At 45.2% G+C, this 22,669-nt stretch overlaps 1 protein-coding gene across 5 annotated transcripts in view; it reads right to left on the reverse strand.

The window, feature by feature from the left end:
* Positions 1 to 22,669, reverse strand: part of SZT2 (SZT2 subunit of KICSTOR complex) — a 64,079-nt gene that overhangs the window by 37,664 nt on the left and 3,746 nt on the right. For 3 of the 5 annotated variants that reach the window (XM_002810935.6, XM_063712855.1, XM_024251774.3), the window contains exons 2-7: positions 13,429 to 13,554; positions 12,960 to 13,133; positions 12,183 to 12,353; positions 1,583 to 1,714; positions 688 to 829; positions 150 to 256 (exon numbers count right to left, since the gene is read on the reverse strand). In XM_002810935.6, the coding sequence (XP_002810981.4) occupies positions 150 to 256; positions 688 to 829; positions 1,583 to 1,714; positions 12,183 to 12,353; positions 12,960 to 13,133; positions 13,429 to 13,554 (852 nt within the window). Of the gene's footprint in view, positions 1 to 149; positions 257 to 687; positions 830 to 1,582; positions 1,715 to 12,182; positions 12,354 to 12,959; positions 13,134 to 13,428; positions 13,555 to 18,100; positions 18,412 to 22,669 lie in introns of those variants that run through there. The other 2 variants (XM_054536610.2, XM_024251778.3) reach the window with 2 other exon arrangements.

Genomic DNA, 22,669 nt, shown 5'->3' on the forward strand with positions numbered 1-22,669 from the left:
TACCTACCTTCTAGACATGACTCCTTCCCCGCATGTAACTAAGTAATTGACTTTACCTGGGAAATCACTGCCTGTAAGAAAGTAATCAGCCATCCCAACTTTGTGTGAGATATTCCATTTCTCTCTCGTCCTTCCTAAAAAGTCCTCACCTGGACAAAGGAACAAGCCACAGTGCCACTGCGAAGCTGGTTCAGCAGCGTCTCACAGACAGCAACATCAGGTACACTGGTCACCCCATCCGTGATCACGATAATCCCTGGAGCACGAAACACTAGATCAGACCTGGAAACATTGGCCAGACCAAAGTTACAGGGAGGCACCCAGCTGACAGGGTCCTGAAGGGCTCAGTGTCTTCCCACCAATGTGGGCAGTTTCATAAACTGAAGTTTTATAAACTTCAAACACCTTTCCTTCTCCCTTACCCTCCTGCTTCTTCCTCTTGAGTGCCAGATCATAACCTTCCCTAAGTGATATCCTTGGAGCTCTACTCCTTCTAGGGTCTCTGATGGTTGTCAGAGCCGAGGGTTCCTGATATACACTAATACAGACTTACATTTTGCAAACAAGGAAACAGATCCTCTTCCCTGGGGCCCACTGATTCCCTGGAACTGCTATCTTTGTTAGCAGTCAGCCCCACCCTTCCTGTATCCCTGCTTCCCCAGTCCCACCAATATTCCTTCTACTGACCTGCACTAGAGTTTGAGGGTAATAACTGCAGCGCCAAGATGCCCTGACGAATCATACTGACCAGGCCAAGATCAGCTGTCACCATGGAGACGCCTACCTTCCGGCCCAGTAGGTCCCCTGACTCTGGGGACTGGTCTTCTGCCTGCCCCAAATTACAGAAAAGACAGAATGGGGCAGATGGCATTGCTGCCCCATCCACAGCAAAGCCAGAATTTACAGCCCAGCACTTCTCAGGCCAGACAGGCCGAATCCTGTGAGAACCTCAATTCCCCTACTATGTGGCTGAGTCTTGACTGTGCTCCCTCCCCGTGTGTGCTCAGATACTGAACCTCAGAGGTGAAGGGAGTTCGGCACCAGATGAAGCTTCAGACTGTACTGAAGTAGGGCTTCTCCATCTTTTGCCAAGAAGGGCCCCTTTCCACATTTTTCCATCACTGTCATGAAATATTTTATACCTCAATCAAATTACATGACCAGTCATCAGGCACACAGAACTGCCATTTGCCTGGCTACTTCTGGGGTACCCAAAGTGATGAGACAGGGAAGTCTAGTGGGCCCAGGCAGCTTTATCTCTGATTGTACAAAGTGCTAACTAGAGGTCAAAGCCACACATAATCACCTTCTCAGATCCACTGGAGGAGAAGATCTGGGGCTAAAAAAAAATGCAAACAAATGGATTTCACATTTTCTCCCTGAAAAAATCTGTGTTTTGGGGAGTATATATATCTGAGTCCTGCTCCAACAGGGAGCGTGTCATGAGCATGCCTATCCTTGTCTCACTTTGCCCCAGCTCTTGGCCCTTTTTTGCCCTATTTGGACTATCCCTCCTCTCTGCCCTCTGTCCTTAGCTGTTCCTCTTTCTAACTTGCCTCTACCCACTTTCTCTCTTACATACCTGGCTCTGGGGATCGTACTGCTGCTGCAGCATGGTGGCCACCTTATCCTCAAAGAGGCAGAGCTGCTCATATATCTGCTGCAGGAACACCTCCCGCTGGGAAGGGTCCAAGAGGCAGCCCTGTACCAGCACCTAAGAAGCACACAGGAAAGACTGAGACAGGACAGTCAGGGTGGCACAGACCACTACACTTCTGCTCTGTTTATTCTCCATAGCTCCATCTAGGCGATCCTGACTTCCTACCCAACCAGGGTCTAAGGTATGACTCCACAGCCAATTTCCCCCTTATCCAGTCTCCATCAGTCCTCAGCCCAGGTCCCGGGTCATTAGTCATCTTTATCTGGGGTCACAACTTCCCTCCGCTTAGGGTCTTCCACACTGGGCTTCCCCAAACCCCCACATGGGGGCACCATAAAATCTTCTATTAATAGCTTTTTCTACATTGGCCTACAGGATGTCTTATGAGCTGCCCCTCCTCAGCCTGGCAAAGCCTTTTTTATTCTCATACTTTTTAATGCTTTTTTATTTCTAAGCATACTGACCAGCCCAAGATCAGCTGTCACCATGGAGACTCCTACCTTCTGTACACACAGAGGCTATTCTAGACCTTTTCAATTTTACAAAAATTAGCTGGGCATGGTGGTGGGCACCTGTAATCCCAGCTACTCGGGAGGCTGAGGCAAGAGAATTGCTTAACCGGAACCTGAAAGGCGGAGGTTGCAGTGAGCAGAGATCATGCCACTGCACTCCAGCCTGGGCTACAGAGCAAGACTGTATAAAAAAAAAATTTTTTTTTTAAATTTTTGTGGGTACATAGAAGGTGTATATATTTATGGAGCACATGAGATATTTTGATACAGGAATACAATGTATAACAATTACATCATGGTAAATGGGGTATCCACCACTTCAAGTTTTTTTGTTTGTTTGTTTGTTTTTTGAGACAGAGCCTTGCTCTGTTGCCCAGGCTAGAATGCAGGTGCGATCTTGGCTCATTGCAACCTCCGCCTCCCAGGTTCAAGCGATTCTTGTGCCTCAGCCTTCCTCAGCTGGGATTACAGGCATGGGCCACCACACCCAGCTAATTTTTGTATTTTTAGTAGAGACGGGGTTTCACCATGTTGGCCAGGCTGGTGTCAAACTCCTGGCCTCAAGTGATCCACCCACCTCAGCCTCCCAAAGTGCTGGGATTACAGGCATGAGTCACCATGCCTAGCCCACCTCAGGCATTTATCCTATTTTTTGTGTTACAAACAATCCAATTTTACTCTTTTAGTTATTTTTAAATGTACAATACATTACTGTTGACTGTAGTCAGTCTACTGTGCTATCAAGTACTAGATCTTATTCATTCTTTCTAACTCTATTTTTGTACCCATTAACCATCTCCCCTTCCACCTCCCCCAACTACCCTTCCCAGCCTTTGGTAACCATTGTTCCACTCTCCATCTTCATTAGTTCAATTGTTTTAATTTTTAGCTCTCACAAATAAGTAATATGCCAAGTTTGTCTTTCTGTGCCTGACGTATTTCACTTAACATAATGTCCTCCAGTTCCATCCATGTTGTTGCAAATGACAGGATCTCATTCTTTTTTATGGCCGAATAGTATTCCGTTGTGTATATGTACCACATTTTCTTTATCCATTCATCTGTCAATGAACACTTAGGCTGCTTCCAGATCTTGTCTATTGTGAATAGTACTGTAATAAACATGGGAATGCAGATTGGGTATACACCTAGGAGTGAGGATTGCTAGATCATATGGTAGCTCTATTTTCAGTTTTTGTTTTGTTTTGTTTTTTGTTTGAGATGGAGTCTCGCTCTGTCACCCAGGCTGGAGTGCAGTGGCACTATCTCAGCTCACTGCAATCTCCGCCTCCCAGATTCAAGCAATTCTCTGCCTCAGGCTCCGGAGTAGCTGGGATTACAGGCATCCGCCACCACGCCCAGCTAATTTTTGTATTTTTAGTAGAGATGAGGTTTCCCCCATGTTGGCCAGGCTGGTCTCAAACTCCTGATCTTGTGATCCACCCACCTCGGCCTCCCACAGTGCTGGGATTACAGGTGTGAGCCACCGCGCCCAGCCTATTTTGTTTTTTGAGGAACCTCCAAACTGTTCTTCATAGTGGTTGTACTAATTTACATTTCTACCAAGAGTGCACAAGGTTACCTTTTCTCCACATCCTCACCAGCATTTGTTATTGCCTGTCTTTTGGATAAAAACCATTTTAACTGGGGTAAAATTATATTGTAGTTTTCACTTGCATTTCTCTGATGATCAATGATGTTGAACACTTTTTCATATACCTGTTTGCCATATGTATGCCTTCTTTTGAGAAATGTCTATTGAAATCTTTTTTAAGAAATAAAAAAAATCCCATTTTAAAATCAGATTATTAGATTTTTTTTTCTTATAGAGTTGTTTGAGCTCCTTATATATTCTGGTAATTAATCCCTTGTCAGATAGGTGGTTTGCAAATATTTTCTCCCATTCTGTGGTTGTTTCCTCACTTTGTTGATTGTTTCCTTTGCTGTGCAGAAGCTTCTTAACTTGATGTGATCCTATTTGTCCATTTTTGCTTTGCATGCTTGTGCTTGCGGGGTATTATCAAGAAATCTTTGAGCCAAGCATAGTGGTTCACATCTGTAATCCCAGCACTTTGGGAGGCCAAGGTGGGAAGATCGCTTGAGCCCAGGAGCTAGAGACCAGCTTGGTAGAGACCTCATCTCTACACAAAAACTAAAAATTAGCTGAGTGTGGTGAAATGCACCTGTAGTCTCAGCTACTCAGGAGTCTGAGGCAGGAGAATCACTTGAGCCCAAGAGATCAAGCCTGCAGTGAGCTGTGTTCACACCACTGCACTCCAGCCCAGGCAACACAGCAAGACCTTCCATGGAGAACACAGCCAGTACCAGAGTTTATGCAGAGGGTGGGTGAAGCTGTTGATCTCTTTACAATCTGCACAGCCTATTGTGGGTATTTCTGGGCAGGGAATTCCTTTGCCTGTTTCAGGAGAGGTTTACTGATTTGGGGCTTATATGTCAGATCTTTGGTTTGGGTCTCATTTTAAGGGTTGTTTGGGGGCTGGGTGGTCGGCCTTACACGGGAAGTGGATAGACAGTGGATGAAGTTGCCGGGTGCGGTGGCTCACGCCTGTAATCCCGGCACTTTGGGAGGCCAAGGTGGGCAAATCATGAGGTCAAGAGTTCGAGACCAGCCTGGCCAACATGGTAAAACCCTGTCTCTACTTAAAATACAAAACATTAGCTGGGCGTAGTGGCAGGTGCCTGTAATCCCAGCTACTCGGGAGGCTGAGGCAGGAGAATTGCTTGAACCCGGGAGGCGGAGGTTGCAATGAACCAAGATCATGCCACTGCACTCCACCTCAGGCGACAGAGTGAGAGTCTATCTCAAAAAAAAAAAAAAAAAAAGATAGTAGATGAACTTTTCTGCTCTATCTTGTGGGCAGGTGATTTTGCTTTTGTTTTTGTTTTTCATTCTTCCCCCTCCACAAGCCAAAGTCATTTCACTTGGTTTCCACTGTGTGGACAGTGCTGGAGCTCAGCGCTTGATGGAGCTGGGTGAGCCCTAGGTTGCAGACACGGCAAAGCAGAGAAACTGTTCTTCTGGTTCCTGCCCAAGCTCAAAGGGGCTAAAGCCCTTCCCAGGGAGGAGGGTGTTCAGGAGCCAGACTTTCGGAGCGGAGGCAGTTTCCAGTCTGCTGGGTGACTGTCATTCTGCATGTGTTCCCTGAGCTGGAAAGGGCTGGAAGCTTTACGCATGAACCATGGAGAAGTAGCCATTACCCCTGCCATGGGTAGAGGGGATCCTAACTGGGCCCCCTGGGTCAGGCTAGAGCCAACACTGCCAGCTGCCCCCTCTGGCCTGCTGGCAATGCCACAGGTGCCCAAGAAGATGGGGGATACCTGTGCCAGAAGCCAACCTGGTCTTCCCAAGGGGCAGTGCCCCCCACGAAGACAGAAGTGAGAGAATAAAGTTCCCTGTAGATCCTCTACTTCTGGGTTGTGTTTTTCAAATGCTGACATTTCAGAGGGGACCCTACAGAAGCCCAGCTGGCTTCCCCCAAGGACTTCCCCTTTGCTGGGAGTGGATTTCCACATGTGCCTTTGATTTCATATAGATCAGGCTTTACAGTCACCAATTCAGCTGCCAGAGTCCCTGGACTGGCGGTTGGCATTTTCTACAGAAGAGGAATGGCCTCCCTTACCCTGCTCCCCACCCAGGCAGGGCAGCACAGGATCCAGCAACTCAGTGCTATCAAGATCCCCCCCAAACCCCCAATATACCCCACCTCAGAGGCCTTGCCTGGGCATCCTCGAGCCCCCATGTTCCTCGCCATACGCTGATGCCTGGCAGCTATAGCAAACAACTCATGTTCTTTGTCAAAGGCCTGTAGTGAGATGATTTTGCTTCCTTTGTTTTGTGAGTTTGTTTAAAATTGAAATTAGTTATTTCCTTCTGCTGAACAGTATTAAATAGAGCAGGATATTGAGTTAATCTGCTAGATTAGACACAGAAATCTTTGCCCAGTCCAGTGTCATGCAGCGTTTCTCCAATGCTTTCTTTTAGTAGTTTCATAGTTTGAGGTCTTAGATTTAAGTCTTTTTTTTTTTGAGACAGTCTTACTCTTGTCAGCCAGGCTGGAGTGCAGTGGCGCGATCTCAGCTCACTGCAACCTCTGCTGCCCGGGTTCAAGCGATTCTCCTGCCTCAGCCTCCCGAGTAGCTGAGATTACAGGCACCTGCCACTGCACCCAGCTAAATTTTTTTGTAGTTTTTTAGTAGAGATGGCGTTTCACCATCTTGGCCAGGCTGGTCTTGAACTCCTGACCTCATGATCCACCCACCTTGGCCTCCCAAAGTGCTGGGATTACAGGTGTGAGCCACTGCACCTGGCCACATTTAAGTCTTTAATCCATTTTGATTTGATTTTTGTGAGATAGGAATCGTTTCATTCTTCTGCATATGAATATCCAGTCTTCCCAGAACCATTTATTGAAGAGACTGTTCTTTCCCCAATGTATGTTCTTGGCATCTTTGTCAAAAATGAGTTCATTGTAGATATATGGCTTCTGGGTTCTCTGTTCTGTTCCATTGGTCTTTATGTCTGTTTTTATGCCAGTACTGTGCTGTTTTTGGTTACTACAGCTTTGTAGTATAATTTGAAGTCAGGTAATGTGATTCCTCCAGTTTTGTTCGTTTTACTCAGAACAGCTTTGGCTATTCTGGGTCTTTTGTGGTTCCATATAAATTTTAGGATTGTTTTCTCTATTTCTATGAAGAATGTCATTGGTATTTTGATAGGAATTGTACTGAATCTGTAGACTGCTTTAGGCAGTGTGGGCATTTTAACAATACTGATTCTTCCAATCCATGAACATGGAATATCGTTCCAGTTTTTGGAGTCCACTTCAATTTCTCTCATCAATGTTTTATAGTTTTCATTGTAGAGATCTTTCACTTCTTTGGTTAAGTTAATTCCTAGGTATTTTATTTTAAACTATTGTAAACGGGATTACTTTCTTGATTTCTTCTTCACATTGTCTGCTGCTGGCATATAGAAATGCTACTGATTTTCTGTATGTTGATTTTGTATCTTACAACTTTATTGAATTTGTTTATCAGTTCTAATAGTTTTTTGGTGGAGCCATTAGGTTTTTCCAAATAAAAGATCATATCATCTGCAAACAAGGATAATTTGACTTCTTCTTTTCCAGTTTGGATGCCCTTTCTTTCTTTCTCATCTGACTATTCTAGGTAGAACTTCTCTTTTCTCTCTTTTACGCTCGAAATCCTCTCCTTAACCCCCTAATGAATGCTCCTTCCTTCCCTTTACCCTCACCAGATAACTCCTGCCCTGTGCCCTCTTCAAAGAGAAAGGAAGTCAGTCAATAGAACGCCCTGCTTACCCCAAACTGGAGGGTACACTACTCTCTAACTCTCTGAAAGCATCCCCAAAATCTACTGAATGTTTACATCTGTGTCTTTGTTCTTCCTTCGAGGTGCTGAAGAAAGGATTCCTCTTCCTTCTCTTTTTCCCTGTAGCTAATCTGTCCATCTAATCTTGAGCCTTTTGTCTCTCTAATATCTTCATTCTTTCTCCATGGGCTCCTTTTCTTCTACTTCAAACATAAATAAGTGTCCCCACCCTAAAATTGTATATAGACCCAGCAGTCCCCGCGGTGGCCCACAGGATCTCACCCCTCTTTCCCCATCACACTCGTACAACCTGCCCCACATGTCCACTTCTCCCGGACCCTGACCCCATGGAACAACTACTTTGTTACTCTGTTCCCAACTGGATAAGTGGGTGGGGCGAGCCAGAAGAGGCAAAGTGGGACATTGTCTCACTCTACAGGCCCGTGGGAAGGAAAACGAGCAGAACTGGAGCCATAAAAAGGTGAGAAAGATGTTCCTATTCATATTGTTTAGAATAATGAAAATTGGGACAATTCAAGTGGCCAAGAAGGGGCTGGCTAAACATATGGTAAGATATGATGAAACAGTAAGTTGACAGGACATTAAAAATCACATTTTCAAAGAATATTTAGTGACATAGAAGAATGCCCATACTATATGTTAAAAAAAAAAAAAGCAGGACAGGCTAGGCACAGCAGCTCGTGCCTCTAATCCCAGTACTTTGGGAGGCTGAGGTGGGAGGATCACTTGAAGCCAAGAGTTTGAGACCAGCCTGGACAACATAACAAGATCCTGTCTCTACAAAAAAATTTAAAACAATTAGTCAGGTGTGGTGGCACGCACCTGTAGTCCTAGCTACTTGGGAGGCTGAGGTGGGAGATCACTTAAGCCCAGAAGTTGAAGGTTACATTGAGCTATGATCATGCCTCTGCACTCCAGCCTGGGCAACAGAGTGAGACCCTGTCTCTTAAACAAAACAAAAAACAGGACATAAAATCATGTGTCTAGAATGAGCCTCTTGATTCTCCCTTTCTCTTTGGGTAGAGATGGAGGTGAGGGAGGATAAAGACACACTCACAAAATTAGAAGAAAGTTCCATAAAATGTTGGAAATTAAGCCAGGCGCGGTGGCTCACGCCTGTAATCCCAGCACTTTGGGAGGCCGAGGCGGGCGGATCACAAGGTCAGGAGATCGAGACCATCCTGGCCAACACGGTGAAACCCCGTCTCTACTAAAAATACAAAAAATTAGCCGGGCGTGGTGGCGGGCGCCTGTAGTCCCAGGTACTCGGGAAGCTGAGGCAGAAGAATCGCTTGAACCCAGGAGGTAGAGGTTGCAGTGAACCCAGATTGCGCCACTGCACTCCAGCCTGGGTAACAGAACAAGATTCTGTCTCAAAAAAATTTAAAAAAAGGTTAGAATTTAATACGATACCCAGAAACAACTACTGTTGTTTGCACAACTCCTGTTGTTTCTGGGTATTGTATTATAGATGAGTTTTGTTTTTTCCTTTATATTTTAATGTATTTTTCAAATCTTCGTGGACATGTATTATATATGTGAATTAACTTTTTTGAGACAGGGTCTCACTCTGTGGCCCAGGCTAGTCTCAAACTCCTGGCCTCAAATAATTCTTTCACCTCAGCCTCCCAAGTAGCTGGGATTACAGGCACGCACTGCTGTGCTGTGATTTAACAGGATATATCTTGTTTTTTTTTAGAACCAGAGTCTCACTCTGTTGCTCAGGTTGGAGTACAGTGGCCTGATCTTGGCTCATGGCAACCTCTGCCTCCTAGGTTCAAGCAATTTTCATGACTCGGCCTCCCAAGCAGCAGGGATTACAGATATGCACCACCACACCCAGCTAATTTTTTGTTGTTGTTGTATTTTTAGTAGACAGGGTTTCCCCACATTGGCCAGGCTGGTCTCAAATGCTTGGCCTCATGTGATCCACCTGCCTTGGCTTCCCAAAGTGCTAGGATTACAGGAGGCATGAGCCACTGTGCCCAGGCAGGATACATCTTGAGGGAGCCACAGAGAAAATGAAAAGGGTGGCTCAGGGCAGCCAAGTGGCCCTGGGGCTTAACTGATGAAATCCTCTCCTTTCCTATAGCTGCTGTCCTTATTCAGGCCTCCTCCTCTCTCCCATGCTACAATAATCTTCGCCTATTCTCCCATCCAGACTTTGTCCCCAAATCCATCCTCCATATTAGCCACAAAATACTGTGATCTTCCCAATGTACACATGTGATCCTGTTACTGTCCGTTTAAAATTTTCAATAGTTCTCCACTACCTATGGCTAATTATTTTAATAGCTAACATTTGCACGTTTTGTACGTGGCAAGCACATTTCTAAGTGCTTGACATGTATTAATTCAATCACCATATGATATAGGCAATGTTAATATCCCCTTTGGAAAAAGGACATAGATGCACAAAAAGGTTAAGTAACTTGCTCAAGGACATACAACCAGTAAGTGGTACAGCCAGGAAGCAAACACAGGCAATGTGATTCCAGATCCAGCGCTCTTATCCTCCACACTGAACTTCCGCATAGAATAAAGCACAAAGTCCTTAGCATCACACTGATGGCCTTTCATAACCAGCTCCCACTTATGTCTACAGTCTCCTCTTTACCATCCCTTTCCACATTCAAATTTTACTCTGTTGACACTGAATAATATGTAGTTCCCTAAAACACCTGTGATTGAGAGTACAGGTTCATAGTACCATGTGTTTGCTTTTGCTGGTCCCTCTGTCAGAAAAGTCCATTTCCCCTTCTTTGAATGGTTAACCTCAATTCAAATGCTGCTTTGGGCCAGGCACAGTAGCTCATGCCTGTAATCCCAGCACTTTGGGAGGCTGAGGCAGGTGGATCACTTGAGGTCAGAAGTTCGAGGCCAGCCTGGCCAACATGGTGAAATCCTGTCTCTATCAAAAAAAAAAATACAAAAATTAGCCAGGCGTGGTGGTGGGCACCTGTAATCCCAGCTACTTGAAAGGCTGAGGCAGGAGAATCGCTTGAACCCAGGAGGTGGAGGGTGCAGTGAGCCGAGGTTGCACCACTGCACTCTAGCCCGGGCAACAGGGCAAGACTCTGTCTCAAAAACACGAAAAACAAATGCTGCTTTGTCTGAAAGACTTCCCTGTTGTGGCCCCATGCTTGGGTGGGTGCTCCCTCTTGGTGCTCCCATAGCACCTGAGTCATCTTATCGGTGCCCTTATCACATTCAACTACAATTACCTCCCTTTAATATCTATCTCCCCCCATTAAAATCTCAACTCTTCCCATCAGGAGAAACACAAGGTCTGATTCATCTGTGTCTTCAGGACCTGCTCAGGCCTGGTATAGATCAGGCTTCATTAAGTGTTTGCCAACCTGAACCAAGTTTTGAGTGATTACCTAACATCCATGCTCTCCCTGCCTTGGCTATCAGTGCCTGCAAAACCTGACCCCTATGTGGGGATGCAGCCCACAACTGATAGTCCTAACGGCTATACTAGGAAAGCACTTTAAACTAGGGCAGAGGGCTGGCAATCCCTGCCCTGGGATCCAGGTATGCACCAATTTTGTTGCTGTATGTTTCAGACCCTTAGATCATGTTCCCAATATTTTATCTCTCAAATCCAGTTTGCTAGCTTAGGTGACAATGCAGCCATCAGGGACAGTTTCAGGGAAAGCCTTTACCAATGAGTTAAGGGTAGTTAAAAGCAGATGAGGGGAAACTGGGTCAGTGCTTATCTAAGTCAAAAACAGATATTCCAGTAACAGACTTGGCCATTCTCCAAAAGGAGTGTCTTGTGATAGCCTCCTTGAGTGCTGGATAAGCCCTGTAATTATCTGTGTGGTCAGCATTATACCCAACAGTTCACACGGCCCTCAAAAAAAAATGACCCATGCTGGGCACAGTGGCTCACACCTGTAATCCTAGCACTTTGGGAGGCCGAGGCGGGCAGATCACCTGAGGTCGAGAGTTCAAGACCAGCCTGGCCAACACGACGAAACCCTGTCTCTACTAACGTAAATAAATAAATAAATAAACTGGGCCTGGTGGTAAGCGCCTATAATCCCAGCTACTCGGGAGGCTGAGGCAGGAGAATCGCTTGAACTCAGGAGGCGGAGGTTGCAGTGAGCCGAGATTGTGCCATTGCACTCCAGCCTGGGCGAAAAGAGCGAAACTCCGTCTCAAAAAAAATAACAACGAAAAATGACCCTCCACTATCCTTGAAACCAATTATATTTCTGGGTTATTTGCTGTCTTTCAAAATCACAAAACTATTCCAAAAGACCATCTCGTGAGGGTACTAGCCAGAGCCAGCACATCAGCAAACCATCCAATAGAACTAAAGGAGAAGAGGGGAACGGAGAAAACAGACATCCAGTGGTCAGAACCAAAGAGATTTACAAGAGCGGTGAAAAAGGCAGTTGTCCAATCAACACCAACTGACCCGAAGTCTATAGGAAAGCCCTTTAAGTCCAGAGGAACTGGTTCTTCTCAAGGGGAGAGAGACTCATGAGGATGACTAGAAAACAGGTTCAAGAAGCCAGCAGAGCTCGGGACTTTGGGGACAAACAGCAGAGACAGGATAAGGACTTGGTCAGAGGACTAACAGAAATTTGGTCTGAGGGTACAAACTTGGAGAGATGATGCAATACCTGGTGGGACTGCAGTCCAATGATGGAGGAGTAGGCCTGGATAGTTACGTAGATCTCAGGCTGGAAGTCGATGCAAGATCCAGGCACTCGGAAGGGCCGAAGCAGCCCGCCTAGGCAGCGGGACAGGGCATGGAAAACTTCATCAAACAAGATCTCCCCTGTGGAATCATCCTGAGGGCAGAGAAAGAGCACTCAAGAGGGTCCAAAGGCAGCCCTAACCAGAGGGCAGAAACATGCAGCTTCCATGGGTCAGTAGGACACTTAACTTATGGCTGATCACACACCCAAATACAGTGCCACACATGGAACAGTTTCTTGGGTGTTTTTTGGAACCAAAAACAACAAAACCAGGGTCTTGCTTTGTTGCCCACGCTACAGCACAGTGGCCCTGATCCCGGCTCACTGTAGCCTCGACCTCCTGGGCTCAAGCAATCCTCCCACCTCAGCTTCCTGAGTAGCTAGGACAGGTGCATGCCAGCATGCCTGGCTAATATTTGTATTTTTTATAGAGAGGGAGTTTTGCCATGTGGCCCAGGCTAGTCTTGAACTCCTGAGCTCGAGCAATCAGCCCGCCTCGGCTTCCCAAAGCACTGGGATTGCAGGCATGAGCCACCACAGCTGGCCCAGTTCTGTTTTTAAACACCCAACATTCCTTTATAAGCCTGTCTTCTCTCCAAAATGGTAGGCTGGGACCATTTTTCACTTCCCCGCAGGCCTCTCCCTCTCCTCACACCCCACCCCATCCTTTCTTCCCACAGTCTCCCTTCAATCCTTTACCACAATGCCAGTAGATGGGCTAAGGTCCAGCTCAATGACAAACCGATACTGCCAAGCCAGGAAGGTGACCCGGGTGGAAGGTACAAGGAGGAATGGCCTTGGGACCACTGGTTCATCTGGCTGCCACCCAGGGGGCAGGACACTGAGGACTTCCAATTCCTGTTCAGACTGAAGCTGAAAATTAGTATGGAAAGAAAAGGAAAGGATTAGCGAAGTACCCCTTTCTTCCCAGGACCTGCCTTCTATATCCCAAATGACATATCATTGGCTCTACCTCCCTCAATCTAACCATATACTCTTCCTCTCACTCTCTGGAAAAATTATGTTTTAAAATTTCCATCATCTTGTAGGCAGTCCCTTGCCCTAACCAGACTTAAGAGTTAGTCTCCCTCCCTGTCTGTTTCTAGTCTCCTAAAAAACAGATCCTTCTGGGCTGGCCCCTCACATCTTTTGTGTGTCTAGGCCTTACCAGCATCTCCTGGGGTGTGGCCTGCACAGTTTGGTGCAGATGACTGAGGAACCAAGCCAGGCGAACATTTCGGGAGATTCGATAATCCTTTTTCATTAACAGGAACACCTGCCCAGCTTCTTCCACCTGGGAACAAAGAGACATTAATACATCTTTAAAAAATGGCACCGAGTACCTGGAACACACAGATCACTGTGCAAATAATTTGCCCAAGGAACTCACCATCTGTGAGAGGGAAAGCAGCAGAGGAGAAAAGTTTACCCCAACCTCCATGCAAGGTGTTCCCAGGGAGTCAATTCTCAACTCTCTGTTCCTGTTTGCCCAATACAGACCTCCATATAGATGAAGTGACCTTTCCATATTGTTTCCACAAAGTTTATGTGAGTTTCACCTATAAACTATAAGCTTTTGAGGGCAGGGGCTGTGTCTGATTCTATTTTTATGCCCCTGTGCTTGGCAAATTGCTACAAACAGAGCAAATACCAGGACAAGTCCCTAATACATTACATGAATGCCAGACAGTTACTCCTAACAAGTCTTGACAACAGCAGGCACTGAAGAAATTTTCACCAAAGGAACAGCAAGCCTTCTGAATACCTCAAAATCATACTTCTGTGGGTCATAGTCCCCACCCCCGGACTTCTCAGTTGTCAGCCCTCTAGTTCTTGCCTCCATTGCCTCATAGGTGACCACTTCAACAATGCTCTAACAAGCATCGGTTCCCTTGCCCATATCCTTGTCCTTCCACTACACATGTCCTGTCAAATCTTATCTGGGGATGAATCTGACATTTTCCCTTATCCACACATATACTATGGTAGCTGCACTTGGACAGAAAGAAACTTGTCACCTTGCCAGCAGTGCCCACTCTAGCAGGCCTTTACCAGTCCTCTGAATTCTCCTGGTCAGCAGCCTTTCCTGTTCCCCACAGGAGGTTTTCCAATCTCTCAGTCCCCTCCCAGCAGATAAACTTGCCCACAGTTCACCGAGGAAATAAAGGTCAATTGGTCTGAACTCCCCAATGTCTCTTCCTGATTAAACCTTATCTGTCACATTCCTTACTCCCTTTCTCTTGTCTGTCCTACACAAATGGCAAATTTCTCCTCCTGTGTCCCTGATTAATGAGGGGAAGAACACCAGGCGGCCAGAACTAAAGAGTAGGTAGTAGAGGAGAAACGAACAGAAGTTAATAACTGCCTGTTGAGAAACAGGATGTTGAAAGAAAGTGAAGAATTATTTTTTCCAAAATGGGGAAATATGCATGGAGAGAAGACTGAAAAAGCCCTGGAAAAGCAATAATGAAGAGTTTCTGATGTCAGAGAAAAGTGTGGAGAACAGACACAATGGCTGTGAGGCTGTAGTCTTTCTTCTGCTCCAAGACAGAAGGAAAGGGTAAAAAGATACAGAAAGAGGTACTGGAAAGTGATAAGGATGACAGCAGAAAGCAAGAAGGAGGAACTCACATTTATTGAGCATCTAAAATATATGCAAAAGTACTATGTAAAAGAAAAAAAAAAAGGGCTGGGCGCATTGGCTCATGCCTGTAATCCCAGCGCTTTGGGAGGCCGAGGCGGGTGGATCATCTGAGGTCAGGAGTTCGAGACCAGCCTGGCCAACATGGTGAAACCCCGTCTCTACTAAAAATACAAAAATTAGCTAGGTGTGGTGGCAGGCACCTGTAATCCCAGCTACTTGGGAGGCTGAGGCAGGAGAATCGCTTGAACCCAGGAGGCGGAGGTTGCAGTGAGCCAAGATCATGCCACTGCACTCCAGCCTGGGTGACAGAGTGAGACTCCATCTCAAAAAAATAAAATAAAAAGTAAGAAAAAAAAAGTACTCTGTAGAAGTCAAGTTCAAGAATTTCGGGTTCAGAAAGTCTGGGTTTGAATCCCAATTCAGCCACTTAATAGCTGTGAGACAGTGGAAAGGTTGTATCACCTCTTTAAGCTTCAGTGTCCTCCTCTGTAAAATAGAGATAATTCTAATACCAATCTAAAGTGCTGTTCTGTGGATCAAGGAATATCATGCATATGAAGTGCTCAGCACAATGCCTGGTAAGAGTAAAAGTTAACAATAACAGCTGGGCATAACGGTTCAAGCCTATAACCCCAACACTTTGGGAGATTGAGGTGGGCAGACCGTTTGCACCTAGGAGTTCAAGACCAGCCTGGGCAACACGATGAAACCTCAACTCTACTACAAAAAACACAAAAGTCAGCCGGGTATAGTGGCTTGTGCCTGTAGTCCCAGCTACTCTGGAAGCTGAGATGGGAAGATCACCTGAGCCCAGGAGGTCGAGACTGTAGTGAGCCATGATGGCACAATGGCACTCCAGCCTGAACAACACAGTGAGACCCTGTCTAAAAAAAAAGTTAACTATTTATTACAGTTAACTATTACAACACTATACTAGGTTCTTTTTTTTTTTTTGAGACGGAGTTTTGCTTTTGTTGTCCAGGCTAGAGTGCAGTGGCACGATCTTGACTCACTGCAACCTCCGCCTCCTGGGTTCAAGTGATTCTCCTGCCTAAGCCTCCCAAGTAGCTGCGATTACAGGCATCCGCCATCAAGCCCGGCTAATTTTTGTATTTTTAGTAGAGACTGAGTTTCACCATGTTGGCCAGGCTGGTCTGGAACTCCTGACCTTGGGTGATTCACCCGCCTTGGCCTCCCGAAGTGCTGGGATTACAGGCATGAGCCACCATGCCCAGCCTATACTAAGTTTTTTACATAAGCAAGCTCAATCAGTATTCACAACAAAACATTTAACAGGAGAAAACAGAGGTCCAAAAAGTTAAGTGATTAAACGTAAGTAGTAAGTGTAGGCTCAGAAGTCAAACCAAGGCCTGGTGAGCTGCAAAAGCCCATCTACTGAGTGACAAATGGATAAAACTGAGGGCTTATGAGCAGAATAGATTTTAAGTCACAAAAAGGAGCAAAATGAGGGTAATGAGCAGAAAGGATGTTTTGACATAATCAGAAAGACAAAAAGAGAATTTAAATATCAATATGTTGCAATTGCGTATTATATTCTCTCCGTAACATCTAAAATCACATCTTGGGGCTAGGCACTGTGGCTTAGACTTGTAATCTCAGCACTCTGGGAGGCAAAAGCGGGCAAATCACTTAAGCCCAGGAGTTTGAGAACAGCCTGGGCAACATGGTGAAAGCCCATCTCTAAAAAAAAAAATACAAAAATTAGCTCGGCATGGTGGTGAGCACCTGTAGTCCTAGCTACTTGGGAGACTGAGGCGGGAGGATCGCTTAAGTCTGGGAGGTTGAGGCTGCAATGAGCTATGATCACACCACTGCACTCTGGCCTGGGCAAAAGAGCAAGATTCTGTCTCAAAAAATAAATAAAAATAATAATAAAATGAAATTATACCTTGGGAGATACTACTCTCTATTACACTGCTTTCCAACACTGTGTTGAGACAGGCCCTGGCTAGGATTTTGGATTCATCCTTTGAGTGAGTTTAAGCTACTAAAGGGATTCCACAAGACAGTAACATTATATCTGCATCAAAAAAAATTCCCTCTGGTGGCCGGACGCTGTGGCTCATGCCTGTAATCCCAGCACTTTGGGAAGCCAAGGCAGGCGGTTCATGAGGTCAGGAGATCGAGACCATCCTGGCTAACACAGTGAAACCCCGTCTCTACTAAAAATACAAAAAATTAGCTGGGCGTAGTGGCAGGTGCCTGTAGTCCCAGCTACTCGGGAGGCTGAGGAAGGAGAATGGCATGAACCCGGGAGGCGGAGCTTGCAGTGAGCCGAGATCACGACACCGCACTCCAGCCTAGCGAGACTCCATCTCAACAACAACAAAAAAAAAAAAAAAAAAAAAATTCCCTCTGGCTACTGTGTGATTTAGAAAGCACCCCGCCACCGCCGGCTAACAACTAGGGGAGATGACAGTGGCTTAGACTAGAGCTACTCAAAGTAGCCATTCTGTGAACTGTGTGAGACTGGGTCTTGATGAGATAATGCCAGGATGCAAAACCACCACTATCTTTCACTGTGAAAGTCTTATTATAGAAAACAAAAAGTCAGCTGAACTAAACAGTGAACTCAGTTGCATTTCAAGGGATCTTTAGAATAGGACAGAAAAGAACTGGTGATTAATTATAAGTCAGGACATAGGAGGAAAGTAACAAAAAGGAAGGTGTCAAGGATGATTAAAGTAGCATTGGAAACCAATATGCTGCAAAATGATTTTTTTCTTTTTGAGACGGAGTCTCGCTCTGTCGCCCAGGCTGGAGTGTAGTGGCGCGATCTCGGCTCACTGCAACTTCCGCCTTCCCAGTTCAAGCGATTCTCCCACCTCAGCCTCCTGAGTAGCTGGGATTACAGGGACACGCCACCATGCCTGGCTATTTTTTGCATTTTTAATAGAGATGGTGTTTCACCATATTGGTCAGGCTGGTCTCGAACTCCTGACCTCGTGATCCGCCCACCTCCACCTCCCAAAGTGCTGGGATTACAGGCGTGAGCCACCACACCCAACCTACTACAAAATGATCTCTAAGTTAGCTACAAAAATTAGATAGTTATTCCTGACTACCATACCCCATCGAAAAGTCCCATCAAATTGTACACTCTTATTGCCATGCTCCTAAAAACAGAAAAGAGGTCTATTTATTGGCAAAGAAGGAAATCACAGCAATTACTCACCCTTTCTTTCTTTGATCCTTGGTTTTAGGGTGGGATACTAAACCAGGCAACCTCTCCTTCAGGTTTGACTTAGCTAGCATGGGTGGGATATTATGTGTTGACTATGCGGGATACTGCCAAAGTTCTTATCTAAAAAAGGATGTACAAGAGACCTACTGGAGTTTTTAAAAAAGAATTTTTTTTGTTAAGGGATGGTTTGGGGCTCAGAGCATTATCAGAATAGGAAGGCTATCCTAATTCAGCAGTCATTTGTTTATCACTCTATCTCCAGAGCCCAGTGCAGTACCTGGCACATAGGATGTTCAATAACATTTCGCTAAATAAGTGAATTCACTATGGTTTTTTCTCCCCACCACCACCTCCTCCCCTCTCGCTATATGTTCTAAGCACGGAAAACTGGATATTTAAAACTAATCATAATTAGTACAACTTTTCTCAAGATGAGATCATCTTAACACTTAGTGTCAATACTACTTTCCTTTTGTTCTTTGGTATTAAATACTTTTTTTTTTTTTTCAAATGCCAGCCTGTTTCAGCTATGCAAGGAAAAACCAAGGAAAAGCGTTTTGGCCCACGTAAGGCCAGGGTTAAAAGAGGAAGAGCACATGGTCGTGGGTCAGCACTATAAGGACAGAGTTGGGCACGTGGTCACCTCGTCTTCTAGGACTAAAATCATGGCAAATCTAGGTTTAATAAATGAAGCTTTCCATGACTGTCTGCACTAAGTTAGGGTCCTATGTTGGGCATTCACACAGCACTCTGTATTTTTTCTTCATGACACCTGCCAGAGTTTATAAAAAGAATTTGTAGGGGCCGGGCGTAGTGGCTGTAATCACACCTGTAATCACACCTGTAATCCCAGCACTTTGGGAGGCCGGGAGCTCGAGACCAGCCTGGCCAATGTGGTGAAACCCCACCGCTACCAAAAAGTATAAAAATTAGCCGGGCATAGTGGAGCACATCTGTAGTCCCAGCTACTTAGGGGACTGAGGCAGGAGAATCGCTTGAACCCAGGAGGTGGAGGCTGCAGTGAGCCAAGATTGCGCCACTGCACTCCAGCCTGGGCAACAGAGCAAGACTCCATCCATCTCTCCATCAAAGAAAAAAAAAAAAAAAAGAATTTGTACACTTTAATGTTTGTTTCCTGTATAAGTCTGAAGATCCAGCGAGGTAGAGGCCATGTCTACATATTGTTTCTTTTCTTTTTTTTTTTTTTTGAAATGGAGTCTCGCTCTGTCACCCAGGCTGGAGTGCAGCAGTGCCATCTTGGCTCACTGCAACCTCCGCCTCTTGGTTCAAGTGATTCTCTTGCCTCAGGCTCCTCAGTAGCTGGGACTATAAGCACGTGCCACCACACCCAGTTAATTTTTGTATTTTCAGTAGAGACAGGGTTTTGCCATGTTAGCCAGGCTGGTCTCGAACTTCTACCTCAGGTGATCCACCGGCCTCAGCCTCCCAAAGTGCTGGGATTACAGGTGTGAGCCACCACACCTGGCCTATACATTGTTTCTTGCTGTAACCCTAGAGCCTAGCACAGTGCTAAGACATACTAAGTGTTCTAATAACTGTTGAATACATGTATGAACAAGGAAAACTAATCTCACAGCTGTATTTATTGTTTCCAGCTATTCTTAATTTGTTACCAACAATTTCTAATTTTTCACTCTTCTATCAACATGGTTTTTGTTGATGAAGAGTTCCTGTCCTTTATTCACTTCACCTTTCAATCATTTATGGACAAAGTAAGCTATTCTATTTTTGGAGTTTTTCCTTTGCTTCCACAAACATCGTTTTTACCATGTTTTCACTAGTATCTTCTTTTTTATTGTTCCTGGAACCCTGGGGGAGTGCAAATGGGGGTTCTAACAGATTTGCTTTACGTTCCATTAGCTTTGTTTTAGAAAGAACAGTGTTACGGAAAGAAAGTGTTGTGATTTGATAGCTAAGACTCTGGGTGAGCTTCCTCCGTATAAAAATACCAGCTAGCCCAATGATGTGTGAAAGCACCTTGTAAAAAGTAACGTGTATAAATGCACAGATTAGTAATAACGAAGTGTTGCAGTTTACCTCTCGTCTTTGAGTCAGAAGTTCTGCACAGCCATTCACTTCAGTGTTGTTTTTTTTTGTTTTTTTTTTGCCCATACCTGTTCAGTTGGCAGAGTTGGGAATGTCCTCACATAGAGCCAGAATCTGTCTTTTTGATAATATCTTGACCTACTCTTAAAATCTGTTGTCTTGAAAATATCTAACCCACTTTTTGTTTTACCTTCTAAGGCCACACAGGGAGAATCTGACCCTCTGACAAACGAGAGTCTATTAAACATGTGATGACAGCCCTGAGTCTTTGCTTTTCTAAAACAAACATCTTTGGGTTCTTTAAGTATGTCTCAAATGGCATGGTTTCAAGTTTCCTCACTATTTTATATCTTAGATTATGTGCCCACAAATGAATTCTGGCTGGTCTACTTTACAACTTAAAATGTGGGGACCAGAATGGAACATAATACTCAAGTGAGGTCACAGATTCAGATTCTCCTAGGTTATACTTGCTCAGGAAACCTCCATGACTTTCTCACTTGTGCTGCTGTCCAAACACATCTCCCATTTTATCCTCATGCAGCTGGCTTTTTTGGACACGTACAATCATTCAATTAGTCCTGTCATTTGGATAAATTCAGCCTATTATTTTATGGTGAAGCTTAAGAGTGTTGTTTCTTCTACTAAATCTCTCCAGTTTGATTTTCACGCTAATTTGTTCAGGGTGCCATCATGTCCTCAATGAACTCCAAAAAGAACAAAGGCAAGGTAAGCATGCACGCATTCACTCAACAAATTTATGAAAAGCCTGGTACATGCTAGGTACTGGGCTGGGTCCTAATGATACAACAAAAAGCAAAAACATGCATTCCTTGCTCTCATAAAACATACTCTATAATGAAGGACAAAAACATTGATCAAATAATCACTGTAACTATTGTATAATTACACACTGAGTAAGTGCTCCGAAGGGTAAGAATGTGGTTCTACAAAAACAAGTAACAGCCACGTGCAGTGGCTCATGCCTGCAATCCCAGCACTTTGGAAGACCAAAGCGGGCAGATCACTTGAGCCTCAGGAGTTTGAGACTCGCCTGGGCAACATGGCAAAACCCTGTCTCTACAAAAAATTATGAAAATTAGCTGGGTGTAGTGTCATGTGGCTGTAGTCCCAGCTACTCAGGAGACTAAGGTGGGAGGGTCGCCTGAGCCCAGGGAGGTTGAGGCTTCAGTGAGCCATGATCATACCATTGCACTCCAGCCTGGGTGACAGAGCAAGACCCTGCCCCACTCCCTGACCTCCCCCTCCTCCCAGAAAAGCAAGCAAGTAACAAAGTAACCTGATTCAGGCTAACACCTTAAGAGAAAGTGATGCTGAAGGTTGAGCAAGGTTTGTTAAGTGAGGAGATAATGGGGGTAAACGAGACGGAGGGCACAGACTATTAGAAAGCTTTCTTCCGATTACCAGTTAGTAGGCCACTAAATTTTACAACTGTACAGCTTCCATTTTTTCCCACCTTTCCTTGAAGGTTATTTTGAATGATGGACTGACTCTCCAAAGGCACAATGAAGTCTAGCTCATCAATCAGTTCTTACAGAATCCACCTTCCTGAAATCAGGAACATTTGCTGAACATTTGCCTAGCCTTCTTGCAACATCCTCCTTTACATATGATCCTTCAAAGTCAACAACTATATTTTCTTTTTTTTTTTTTTGAGACAGAGTTTCACTCTTGTTGCCCAGGCTACAGTGCAATGGCACCATCTCGGCTCACCGCAACCTCCACCTCCTGGGTTTAAGCGATTCTCCTGCCTCAGCCTTCCGAGTAGCTGGGATTACAGGCATGCACCACCACACCCGGCTAATTTTGTATTTTCGGTAGAGACGAGGTTTCTCCATGTTGGTCAGGCTGGTCTCGAACTCCCGACATCAGGTGATCCACCCGCCTCAGCCTCCCAAAGTGTTGGGATTACAGGCATGAGTCACCGCACCCAGCCCTACAACTATATTTTCAAAACATCATTTCTAAGTTCTCTTCACTTTCAAGATGTCATTTATCATAACTAGAAGACTTAATAATTTAAGCAGCTAGAATGGTGTTTTTCAAAGTGGGATCCAAGGACCACCTGCATGAAAAATCACCTGAAGTGCTTATGAAAATACAGCGTTGAGTCCCAGGCACCACCCCAGACCAACTGAATTAAGAGTTGATGGGCTCCAGACTGGGTGCTGTGGCTCACACCTGTAGTCCCAGCTACTCAAGAGGCTGAGGCACAAGAATTGCTTGAACCTGAGAGGCGGAGGTTGCAGTGAGCCAAGATCACACCACTGCACTCCAGCCTGGGCGACAGAGCAAGACTCCGTCTCAAAAAAAAAAAAAAAAAAGAGTTGATGGGCTCCAGAATCCACATTCTAACAAGGTCTCCAAGTGATTCTTCCACATTAAGATTTGAGAATCCCTGAATTAGTTCTCAGAGCATCCACACTCACATGGAGCTTCAAGTCCTCATATTAATCCTCCTTGAGTCTGAAG

Source organism: Pongo abelii, chromosome 1 (assembly GCF_028885655.2).
Source record: "Pongo abelii isolate AG06213 chromosome 1, NHGRI_mPonAbe1-v2.0_pri, whole genome shotgun sequence".
Lineage (NCBI taxonomy): Eukaryota > Metazoa > Chordata > Mammalia > Primates > Hominidae > Pongo > Pongo abelii.